Genomic DNA, 11,525 nt, shown 5'->3' with positions numbered 1-11,525 from the left:
GGCTCAGACTCACCCTGAGGGCAAAACCCAAATGCTGCAAAAAGGGAATAAAGCAATTAAATGTGATGAATATTTGAATGTGGGATTGAAGGGGATGGAATCAAGGCTGGAACAGTGCATTGGGTTGGAGAACAGGCATTTCGGTGCCTGTTTGCAATAAAAATTGAGAGATAAACCATGTGGTAACAAATTATTTTCACAAATCCTATTCCCTTCATCTCCCCAAACAGCTGTTCAGCTCCATGGCATTTCCATTCCTTCTGTGTTTTTAAAACATAAAGTTACCAAATAAATTAAAAAACAAAAAAAAAGGTGGATGGCTTCTCCTACCTTGGGGCTGGTCCAGGGACAATCCAAGCACTGCTGCTCCCTCTTTAGGGATGGAGGAGCCCCAAATTGAAGCGAGGACTGGCACAGTCACTGGTCTGGGGAGCTGTTGATTTTCTTTAAGAAATTATGGGATAAAGCAGGCCCGGGGCCTGGCATGGCCATGTTCCCAGGCTCCTCCTCATGCTCCAGTGATGCTGGAGGCCGGTGTGGAATTCCCACCTTGTTTTTTCATGGATCAACAACAACAGGAGGTCCCTAATGGGGCTGTGTGAGACCTGGTGTTTCCTGTGTGAGGCACAAGGACACTGGGGACACCTTGATGTGTCTGAAGGTGTCTGGAAGGAAGATGGGCACAGACCTTTTATTAGGGCCTGGAGAGGCAGGACAAGGGGGAATGGCTTCCCAGTGCCAGAGGGCAGGGATGGATGGGATATTGGGAAGGAATTGTTCCCTGGGAGGGTGGGCAGGCCCTGGCACAGGGTGCCCAGAGAAGCTGGGGCTGCCCCTGGATCCCTGGAAGTGTCCAAGGCCAGGCTGGACAGGGCTTGGAGCAGCCTGGGATAGTGGAAGGTGTCTCTGCCCATGGCAGGGGTGAAATGAGAAATCTTTAAGGTTCCTTTCAACCCAAACAATTCCATGCTGTAGGATTCCTTTACCTGGGGACAGATGTTTCCAAATCAAAGGCTTGCAAAACTCAGAATCCTCACATCCCTGAAAGCTGTTCCACATCCTTGTCTTTGGCAGGGATAAGTGGAATAGAGGAGAAATTTCCCTGCAGGGATCCAGCAGTTTGGCAGAAAGTTCCTTCTTTAGGTTCCCCTCAGCTGCTCCATGCCTGTGGATCCCTCCCTCCTCATCCCAGGGGTCTGGAGCCGCTTCTCTTCTGGAAACCCCAAGAGAGCCCATCCCCAAACCCCCCAGTGCTGGAAGGAGAAGGTCTCCTGCCTGGGGAGGCTCAGGAGATCCCAATCCCCGCTGTCCCCGGTGCCTCGGAGCACGTGTCCGCGCCCAGCCCTGTCGGGATGACGAACGGTGATAATGAGATTATCCTTTTAATGATCACCATGGTAACGAGCCCGCGCGGCTCCACATCCCAGTGGGAGCCCTGCTGAGGAGGAGAATCCAGGCAGCTCCAGCCTCGGATCAACACGGACACCCCACGGCTCAGCTGGGGGGCTTGGAGAGGTCTTGGAGTGGGTTTGGGGCAGCCAGAGGAGTTTTGAGATGTCGGGGAGATTTTGGAGGAGTTGTAATGGTTTTGGAAGTGCTGGAGAGGTTTTGGAGGCATCGGAGGGTTTTGGTGGTGCTGGGAATATTGGGGAAGTTTTGGAGAGGATATGGAGGTGTCAGAGGAATTTTGGAGAAGTCAGAGGTGTTCTGGAGGTGTTGGAGAGGTTTTGGAAATGTTGGAGAGATTTTGGAGGCATTGGAATTATTTTGGGAGTGTTGGAGAGGTCCTGGGGGCATCTGAAAGTTTTGTTGGCTTAGGAAATACTGAAGAGATTTTGGAGAGGTTCTGGAGATGCTGGAGTAGTTTTTGGAAGGGTTTTGGAGGAGTTTTGGAGATTGTAGAGAAATTTTGAATGTGCTGGAGGGGTTTTGGAGATGTCTGGAACATTGAAGGGGGTTTGGAGAGGTTTTGGAGACTTTGGAGAACCTTTGGAGAGGTTGCAGGTGTTTTGGAGGTGTCAGAGGGGTTTTGGAAATGTTAAAGGGGTTTTCAAGAGGTTCTGGAGGAGTCAGAGGGGCTTGAAGGCGTTGGAGGGGTTTTGGAGGCAATAGAAGGTTTTTGGCTGTGGTGGAAATTTTGCAGAAGTTTGGAGGTGTTGGGGAAGTTTTGAAGATGCTGAAGATATTTTGAAAATGTTGGGAGATATTTGGAGGTATTTAAGGGATTAGGAAAGTGATTTTGGAGGCATTGGAGTGGTTTGGAGGCTGTTGGATGAATTTGGGAAGTTCCAATGAGGTTTTAGAGACATTGGAGAGATTTGAGAAAGGCTGGAGAGATACTGCAGGTGCTCAAGGGGGCTTTGAAGGTCTTGAGACCTGAGAGATTTTGAGGGTGTTGGAGGGTTTTTGAGGAGTCAGAGAAGTTTTGGAGGCATTCAAGGGGTTGAAAATATTGGAGTCAAGGGGTTGAAAATATTTGAGAGGTTTTGGAGAGGTACTGGACATGTCAGAGAGATTTTGGATAGTTTGGAGAGGGTTTGAAGGTGTTGGACAAGTTTTGGAGATATTTTGGAGAGGTTGCAGGGGTTTTAGAGAGGTTTTGGAAGTGATGGAGAGGTTTTGGAGTAAATAGAGAGGTTCTGGAAGTGTTGGAGGGGTTGAGGAGGTTGTTGGAGAGGTTTTGGAGGGGTTGAAGAGGTTTAGGAGGTGATTGAGATGTTTTGGGGGGTTGGAGAGGTTTTGGAGGGGTTGGAGGGGTTGGAGGGGTTTTGGAGGGGTTGGAGGAGTTTCAGAGGTGATGGAGAGGTTTTGGAGGGGGTGGAGAGGTTTCAAAGGGGTTGGAGGGGTTGTGGAGGTCTTGGAAGGTATTGTAGGGCACTTTGGAGGTTTTTGGGAGGTTTGGAGGTGATGCAGAGAGGTTTTGGAGCTGGGGCTCTGCCTGGGGGCGCACACGATGATCCATCGGCACATCCAGGCCGTGTCTCCTCTCCTGCTCCTTCCTCGGCAGTTCCACCACCCTGCCTGGCCCAGGAACAGCGTTTTCCCTGGAGGAATGAGCAGGACTGGGGCCTGTTGGGGTCAGTGCTCTGCTGAGAGTGTGGAAATAAAATCCTCCATGACGGAAAATCCTCCTGGACACCCCATGGGACCGCTCAGCCCTAAGCTCCTTGTGGAGCCCTGGGGACAGTTCCAGCCCCACAGATGGTTTATTCTCCCTCCTCCCGGTGTTTAATCCTCTAAAGGAAGTGCCAGCCTTTGCAATGTCCCCACAGGGCTGTTGTCCCCTCTAAAGCCCGTTAAGCCATCAGGCTGAGCCACCTCTTGTCACTGCAGGTGCCACAGGAATTTGGGAACCATAAGGAATACCTGGACCTGTATCACCCTCACTGGTCTGGAGTTCCAGTGGGTCACAGCTCCTTGATTTTGTGAGCAGTTAGGGACTGGATTTCAATTTTCCTGACATCGATCCCTGGATAAATGGATCTGGGTGTCCCCACTGATGTCTTCACTCCTGGCCAGGTCAGGCAATAGAAAGCTGATGGCCACAAAGAGCTCCAGGCTGAGACAAACCTGGGACATGGGAATAGCAGAGGATTCCATGCTGTGGAGCTGCGTTGTCATTGCTGAGGAGGGCTGGAAGTGTTGGGGGTTTGCCTCACCCTGGTTCATTTAATTACTTAATTAGTTACACGGGCACAAAGCCAGGATCCAGCTCCGGAGCCCTGGTAGCTCTTCAGGGGACAGGAGGCAGCACAGGCAGCCCTGGGGACCAACTCCAGGGTCAGCTCCAGCTGCAGCTCAGGTCCAGGCCCTGGCCCAGGTCTGGGTCTATCCCCCTCCCCATTCCCATCCCCATTCCCATTCCCATCCTCATTCCCATTCCCATCCTCATTCCCATTCCCATCCTCATTCCCATTCCCATTCCCATCCCACCCATAACCCATACCCTTCCCCATTCACATTTCAGCTCCATCCCTCTCCCCATCCTCATCTCTATCTCCATTCCAATCCCATCCCACCTTCATCCATATCCCTCTCCCCATCCTCAATCCCACCCCATTCCTATTCCCATTCCCATTTCAGGTCACGCCCACGAGGGCGTGTCCCAACATAGCCCCGCCCACAAAGAGTCAGCCCAATCAGCTCCCATTTCCTGTCGCGCGGGAAAGCGCCCTGTGCGCATGCGCAGTAGAGCAGGGGTGGGGCCAGGCGCAGCTCCGGGCGTGCCCTTCGCTCAGAGCCCCGCGAGCCGCCGCGCCCTTCTCCAAGATGGCGGCGGGCAGCGCGCCGCGCCGAGCTGCGCATGCGCAGAAGGCGCTGCCCCGGCTCTGATTGGCTGCGGCCGCCGGGGAGCGGTTCCGGTGGGAGGGCGGGGCGGGGCGGGGGGGGGCGGGGCCTGGGGGCGCCCGGCGTAGCCCCGCCCCCCCCCCCGGCCCCGCACCCGCGCGGGCCGCACCGCCCGCCGCTCGCGCCCGTCCTCCCGCGGCCCTGCCCGGCGCCCCGGGGCTCCCCGTCCCGCCGGCCGGGGGAGGCCCGGGGGCTGGGTGCCGGCAGCTCTCCGGTGCTCGTGGCTGCGCGGCCGGCGGGGGCCCGCCGGTGCATGGGCGGGGAGGCCCCGCCGGGCCACTGCCGGCCATGAGATGAGCAGAGCGCGGCGCCCTGCCTAGAGCCTTCCCGGGGCCGCCGCGGCCATGGTGAGCTGGGGGAGCGGGGCCCCGGGAGGGGACGGGAGGGAAGGAAGGGAAGGGGAAATTGTCCCGCGGGGCCCGGGACACCGGAGCCGGGGGCCGCGGGGGTGAGGGGCGGCTGCACCCCGCGAGCCATCGCAGTCACGGGGTGGAAAAAGCCGGGAGGACACAAATTCCTCCTGGGAGTGTTGGTGCCTGGGGGTGTTGGGAATTACAGGTTTTATTACAGTGAGGGTGCTGAGGGGGTGCCTGGGAAAGCTGCGGCTTCCCCTGGATCCCTGCAAATGTCCAAGACCAGGTTGGACCGAGCTGGAGCAGCCTGGGCCACTGGAAGGTGTCCCTGGATGTGGCAGGGGGAGGAACGGGATGAGCTTCAAGGTCCCTTCCAACCCAAACCATTTCGTGATTAAGATTCTCCGACGCCAGCTGTGGGCTTGCCCTCACGGCCTCCAGTTCAGCCTTGGATAAGCTGTAGGAATGACCCGGATTCTGTTCTGTGCTGGAGACACAGGGAGCGATCCAGCCCGCTCTCATTTGCACAGTCCTCTCTTCCCCTGGATGAGAAGCCCGAGGAGAGATCTCTGATCCTTTGGGTGCTGGCAGGGCCGGGAGCTGGGAATTGCCTCCAGGGGAGCGGGGTGCTGCTCACTGTCACCATCCCACAACTGCTGTTCATGTTTTCCCCTTGTTCTACCCACAGGGAGAGCTTCTATCCCAGTATTTATCGGGATGACAAAGGGAAGCCCCAAACTGCTTTTGCAGGTGGACAGGGAGTGGGGAGGTGCTTTCAGCAGCCCTGGATCTGCTCCTGAGACTGCCCTGGCTCACCCAGAGAGTCCCACTGAGCACAGGCTGGAGTTCTGGCCTGGTTCTCACCCCTTTCCAGCTTAACCTGCCTTAGGTGATGTAGGATCAGGCTTTGCACCCATTTTCTTCTGGAATTTGGGATCCTGGTTGTGAATTTCTTTGCCCAAAAGCTGAGATAATTACATCTGCTCACTGTGTGATGTGCTCCTGGTGCATGATTGTTGTTTTATTGAAACTTTGATCTCTGTAGCCCCTTTGTTGAGCTTCATGAGCCTCTTGGAGAAGCTTTGCTGCTCCATCTGGGATGTGCTGGGGTGGGACATGGTCTCCTTAGTAAATACTGGTAGTATTTTATGGTAGCTGGCTGAGGGTGCTCAGGGTGGGCTCCTGATGTGTCTGCCACGTGTCCCAGCTCTTTGTGGCTTTAGCTTCAGGCAAAGGGTGACATTTTTGAGGTGGATTCTTCTTAGTGAGCACCCCAGGTTCAAAAAGGTGAATAAATGGTTTGCAGGATTTGGTAGGGCAGGGTGTGCACTTCACATTGCAGGTGGCAAAAGGACTCAGTAGTTGTCCCCTCTCTTCCCTGTGGACACACACGTTTATCCTCCTGAATTACACCTGGTTTTCTTCTTTTTTTTTTTTTTCCCTTGAGCATCCACTATTTGGCTCAGCCACAAGTCCTGCCTGTGGAAGTTGAGAAGCAGTCCCTGGGCTGTGCTGCAGGATTTACTGTTGTAACTCATCATGTGATTCCTGTGCAAGATTTTCCTTCTGTTCCCATTTCCCTGGAGCCTCCAGATGGGCATGTTCTGCTGCTAGTGCACCCTCCTTCCCGGAAACAGTTGGGAAAGTGTGAAGATGAGCTGCTGGAAGGCACACTGGGAACAAATAAAACATAACTAAACTCTGCTCCAGAATAACAGGCTGAGGGGAGCAGATTTTCCTTAGTGTGGTTGGTCTGGAAGGGAATGAGCAGGGATGAATTAGAGCCTGATTAATTGGGCAGGAATTTTGGGAGGAAATTGGGAAGGCAGGAGGGAATGCAGGGATGCACAGTGAGCTCAGGCACTACAAATGTTGCAGAACAAGTGCCTGTTTGCCTGGCTTAGTTTACAAGTTTACAAAACATGGTTTAGTTGCCACTCATGGCTCAGAAATCTTAATGCTGCTGAAAATTTGGGTTCAGAGAAAGCTTTAGTCATTCTTTGCTTTCAGAGGTATTTGCAGGGAGCTCTGTGTGGTGGTTCTTGGGGCTGCTCCTGCCTGCTGTGTGTGTAAACAGTGCTTGTGCAGTGTCCAGTTTGGGCTTTCATGAGGGGAAGGTGGTGAGCATGCTGTGGTGTCTCTGTAGGGAAAACAGGATATTGTAAATTCCAGGTGGGTTTCTGTAGAGTTCATCTCTAAGCACATAGAGCAGATCCAACTTCAAGCTTTCCCTCCACAAACCACAGATTACCACATTGTTTCCTCCTCACCCTTTAGGATCCTTTTAGAGGATTTTTTGAACAGCTTCAAAGTAAATATTGTTCATGGAGCTATCCTTGAAGGGATTTATTTTCTGTTCAAATAAGCCATGTTTTTGTCTCATCACTCTTTCCTTCACCTTGGTTCCTTCCACTGAAGATGAACCATCTTTGAAGCCCTGGGAGTTCCTGAGCAAATCACTCACTTGGGAATTGCATTTGCAACTCCCGTGTGGGGCTGGAATTTCAATGACTGCCTCCTAGGAAATACATTCTTCAGTTATGTGGCATTTGTATCCTGCCAGCAACAAAAACAACTTAGGAACAGGGACTTCCAGGAAACGCTGCTGTGTGAGGTTAGGGATGCAGAGATGCTGGAGAACTGCAGCCAGGCTTCTCCCAGAACAAATCACACTTCCCTCAGGTTGGGCCTTCCAGGCGAGCAGCCACGCTGGAAGCAGGCAATGGAAGTGGCAGCCCAGATCCAGGGAATCTCCTGTCCCTGTTGTGTGTGAGGCACTCAGAGCTGCTGAAATGGGAGCAGGCAGTGGGCGTCTGCAGCTTGGATGTTTCTGACTTTCCCACAGCAGCATCCTGGCTTTTATTCCATGGCCTCTCTTACCACCTTCCCGTTTTTTAGCAGTAAGTGCTGTTGTTTTCTTGTGCCTGGTGATGGTTGAAGCCTTTCATTCAGGAAGGAGTGAAGTGTGTGTGGATTGCAGCAGGTCCTGCTGGGGAGCCCTGGGTTATCCTGGTGCTCGTGGTTGCCAAGGAGCTCCTGCTCAATTACCAGGAGAGCTCCTGTTTATTCTGTGTCAGCCTCACTGAGCTGGTGGCCCTGGGGCTGGCTCAGGCTGTGGCTGGCGACCAGAGCTGCTCTGGGGAGTGCTCCTGCTGTGTGCAGGTGACCTAGCACATTGTGACAGGGGGGAACAGGGGCTTCTTGTTCCTGCAGAGCCCCTTGGGCTGTCCCATCAGCCTGGGGACACTCAGGCCCATGTGGGCTGTGCTGCTGTCCCTGGCCCAGGGGAGCTCAGGGCTGCTGTCCCTGGCCCAGGGGAGCTCAGGGCTGCTGTCCCTGGCCCAGGGGAGCTCAGGGCTGCTGTGCTTTGAGGAGATGGGGAGGATGCTGTTGCTGCACAGGCAGGAAGTGTTGGCATGTGGTCAGGTGGGCTCAGCTTCACAGCAGGGTTTTGGGAAGAAGAGGGAGCTGAGGGTGTTGTCCCCCAGCAGTGCCAGCTGAGGTACAGCATCAAAGCTACACCCCTAAACCTGTGGTTCTGTCTGCTCTCAGTGCATCCCCTTCATGTGCAGTTAAAATAAAAGCAAACCCTTTGTAGAACCCTTCTGGCTCAATCAGCTGCTGAGCAGAGAAACCAGAGAGTAGGAACTCGGAAGTTCCAGCCTCAGCTTCAGCATCTGGCTTCCTCTTTTGGCCAGCAAGTCATGTTGTGACTTTGTGTGCCCCCCAGTTATCCCCCCTCTATTAAATCATCAATCTGGAGATGATTAATGCTGGAGAACTTTCCCATCTCTGCAGCAAGGCCTGGGTAGCTCTGGAGATGAACCAGGAATGGGAACTGGAGCAGGAGAGCTGATCTGTGCTCAGATGCTTCCTCCAAGAGCAGAGCTTTTTCTCAGGAGGAAACAGCTCATTTAGCAGAATGGTTGCACATAATCCCTTTCAGAACCTATAATAATTCCAATGCATCCATATTTCAAAGACCTGGGTAGCTAAATGTAGGCTGCAGGAGGACTAAAAGCTACCAAGGCAAAATTGTTGAGCCTCCAGGTTGACTAAAGGAGCTTGAAAAGCTCATTTCCACTGCCTGTCACTGATGGATGGGTGGTAGTGGTTGTAATTATTTCAGGAAAAAAACCTTAAAATCTGGCAGGTACCACAAAGCTCCTGCTATGGGGTTCACTGCTCTGCAGAGATCCATGCATGGATACCTGAAAACTCCAAGAACTTTGGGTTCAGTTGGGTGAATTAATTGAACATTTTTAGGGGGTGTCATTTAGGAAGTAAGCAGCTGCTGTTCATGTTGGATTTATATATTAGTATATGCAAAGTAGAAGAAAATGTAGCTTTGAGATGTATAGGCTGATCCCTGCCTGGTAAAATGTGCCCTAAAATCCTCCCAATCATTATCCTCTATCAGACAGCAGATATTTCCTATTAGGAACTATATTTGTATTTGGGTCACTGCTGCCTTGGCTTTCTCTGCATCCCAGGTGTCAACATGACAACCTTTTTCTTTGAGAGGAAGAAAAGAAGTTGTTTGTTGCTTTCTTTTATGAAAATAAAATGTTTAGACTCCCATTTATATCAAATAATTTTGGAGTCCCATTTCCAGCATTTATGAAGTGTGCAGCATGTGCCTGTTCTCCCTTGTAGGCCTCGTTGTTCCAACCAAAATGTAAATATTAATATTTCAGTAGAAGAAAAGCAATTGGCTTTTTCCCTACTGATTCTGGTGGTCAAGGACTTTTCTACTCATCCAGACACCCCTGGGGTTTATTTGTGGGTTCTCTGTCCTCTGGAATTTTGGGATGATGCAGCATTTCCTGGGCTAAGAAGCACCTACAGCTTATGGTGAAGCAACTCTTTTCCAATCTTACCTTCCCTCCACACACATTTGATTCCTTTCTTTATCCATGTTTCTCTTTTCTTTTTGCACTCAGGATACTTTCACTCCACCAGAACTATTCCAGGCTCTTCTAGCAACACCACAAATTCCTTATTTTTTCCCCCTGATCTTCCATGACCCTTCTCCTAAGTGGATCATGCCCAGAATTCCATTTCTTTTCCCACTTCCAACCCTTTGCATTCAGGCTCTAAATTATCTTTTATTTGTTCCAGCATCTCCAAGCTTGTGGCTGGATCTCTGTGTGTATTTTTAGCATTTTGACTTAATATTTTATTAGGGCTTTAATTGCAGTGTGGAGTTCTTCCCAAGAGGGATTGTCCTGGTTCCTTTTTGTCCTCCCTTTGGAGAAAGGAGTGTGCTCATCTGTTTTGTGTACTGGCTTGTCAGGATGCCAAAGCCAGCATTGGATGCAGCTTTCCAGAGGGGAATGGGTTTTGTTTTTTCCCTTTGGAGAGATGTTTTGCCTGAAGAGTCTGTGTTGTGCTCAGCTGGTTCCCTGCTGCTTCATTGAGTAAGAACAGAGCAGGTTTCTTCTGCATTGCAATTCCACCTTTTCTTTGGGATGAAGAGCAGTTTCTTCCGTGGAAGTTTGGCTCAGTGGTGGTTTCCCTGGTGTTTAAAATCAGGGTCTGGAGAGGTTACAGCAAAAGCAGCTACTTGACATGGCTGCAATTGCTGTTCCTCATCCCATTCCCTAATCCTTTGGTTATGGGGGATAAAACTGTATTTTCTACAGTTCCTTGGCTTTCTTCTTGCAAGTGTGAGAGAAACCACGAGGAGGACGAAGTGCATGACCTGCAGTCTCAGATGTGGAAGTGTGAGGTCAGTGCTCAGGAGGCAATTCCTGCTCCCACTCATGGAATCAGCCATTCCTCCGATCCCAGGAGCTGTTGGGTTTGGAACTGGGGAAAGCTGCAGGGGGAAAAAGGCGACTTTGGCTTTCAAAAGCTGCTTTTTCCTGGTTTTGTACTAGTGCTTGGTGGAGCTGGTTGGGTCATGGTGACCCTTTGGTTCCCCAGGACAAATATCCCCACATTGGCCCAGCAGAGGCCCCTGTTGTGGACAGAGAGCCTGGAACCTTCCCCAGGAGTTGGACACCCCAGGAGCTGCAGGGCTGAGCAGCAAAGTGCAGTTGTGAAATCCCCCAAAGTGCAGAAGCAGTGCAGATGTCAACATCTTGTTTGTCTTTAATTGGACTGCATGTTCTCCCTGCATGAGCTGTCCTTTAAAAACATTTTAATTAACAAAAATCTTAGTTATTCCAATGGTGTTTCCTATGGTGGTTTTGTTATACACTCTTAAATGCCCAGCACAAGTTTTAATGCTGTTGCCAGGAATAAAATTTAGAGTATCACAATCTTATTTTTCTTTACTTTGAGAAGGGGTGAGGGTCTGGAAATTCTGTATTTTCCTGTAGTATAATAAGTATAGTCCCCCTTGGAAATCAGGTCTGGCTGCTGTAATGTATTGGGTAAGGTATAATCCTGTCCCCATGGCACTTTGTGTAGCCAGGTGTTGGGACAGTTTTCCCATGGTAATGGGCTTAATCCTGCCAGGCAGAAGTGGATATTGGAGAAAAATCAGCAGGATTTGCTTGCTGGAGCTGCATCTGAGTAGAGGTACCCCTTTAAGAAATATGCTGAATAATTGTTTTATTCTTTACATTCACTTTCTTTTTTTGCCTGCCCTGGTGCTTCCCATTTCCAGCTCTGCATATGTGCATAATTCCAGAGACTCCTTCACTTGGGGCTACAAACAACTGTGATTCAGAGCCTTTCCCTGGGTATTATTGGGACTTGTCTGGAGGCTGAGATAAATAAAGGTTTATTTGCGGCTCTGCTGACAGTGAAGGATTTGAGAAGTGTTTTTAAAAATCTCTTCATGCATCTTGGACTCCTTAGAGCTGCTACACAACC

At 51.2% G+C, this 11,525-nt stretch overlaps 1 protein-coding gene across 1 annotated transcript in view; it reads left to right on the top strand.

Annotated features, from left to right (window-relative positions):
• Positions 1 to 4,546: 4,546 nt before the first annotated feature.
• XPO6 (exportin 6) overlaps positions 4,547 to 11,525 on the top strand; it is a 53,989-nt gene continuing 47,010 nt past the window's right edge. Inside the window, exon 1 of the mRNA XM_005522811.3 lies at positions 4,547 to 4,694. Within this exon, the coding sequence (XP_005522868.2) occupies positions 4,692 to 4,694 (3 nt within the window). The 5' untranslated portion in view covers positions 4,547 to 4,691. The remainder of the gene's footprint in view (positions 4,695 to 11,525) is intronic.

The sequence above is a fragment of the Pseudopodoces humilis genome, chromosome 18 (assembly GCF_049639895.1).
Source record: "Pseudopodoces humilis isolate 2021_Gansu_Grassland_sample_001 chromosome 18, ASM4963989v1, whole genome shotgun sequence".
Classification (NCBI taxonomy): domain Eukaryota; kingdom Metazoa; phylum Chordata; class Aves; order Passeriformes; family Paridae; genus Pseudopodoces; species Pseudopodoces humilis.
This window is presented reverse-complemented; position numbering and strand designations above follow the sequence as displayed.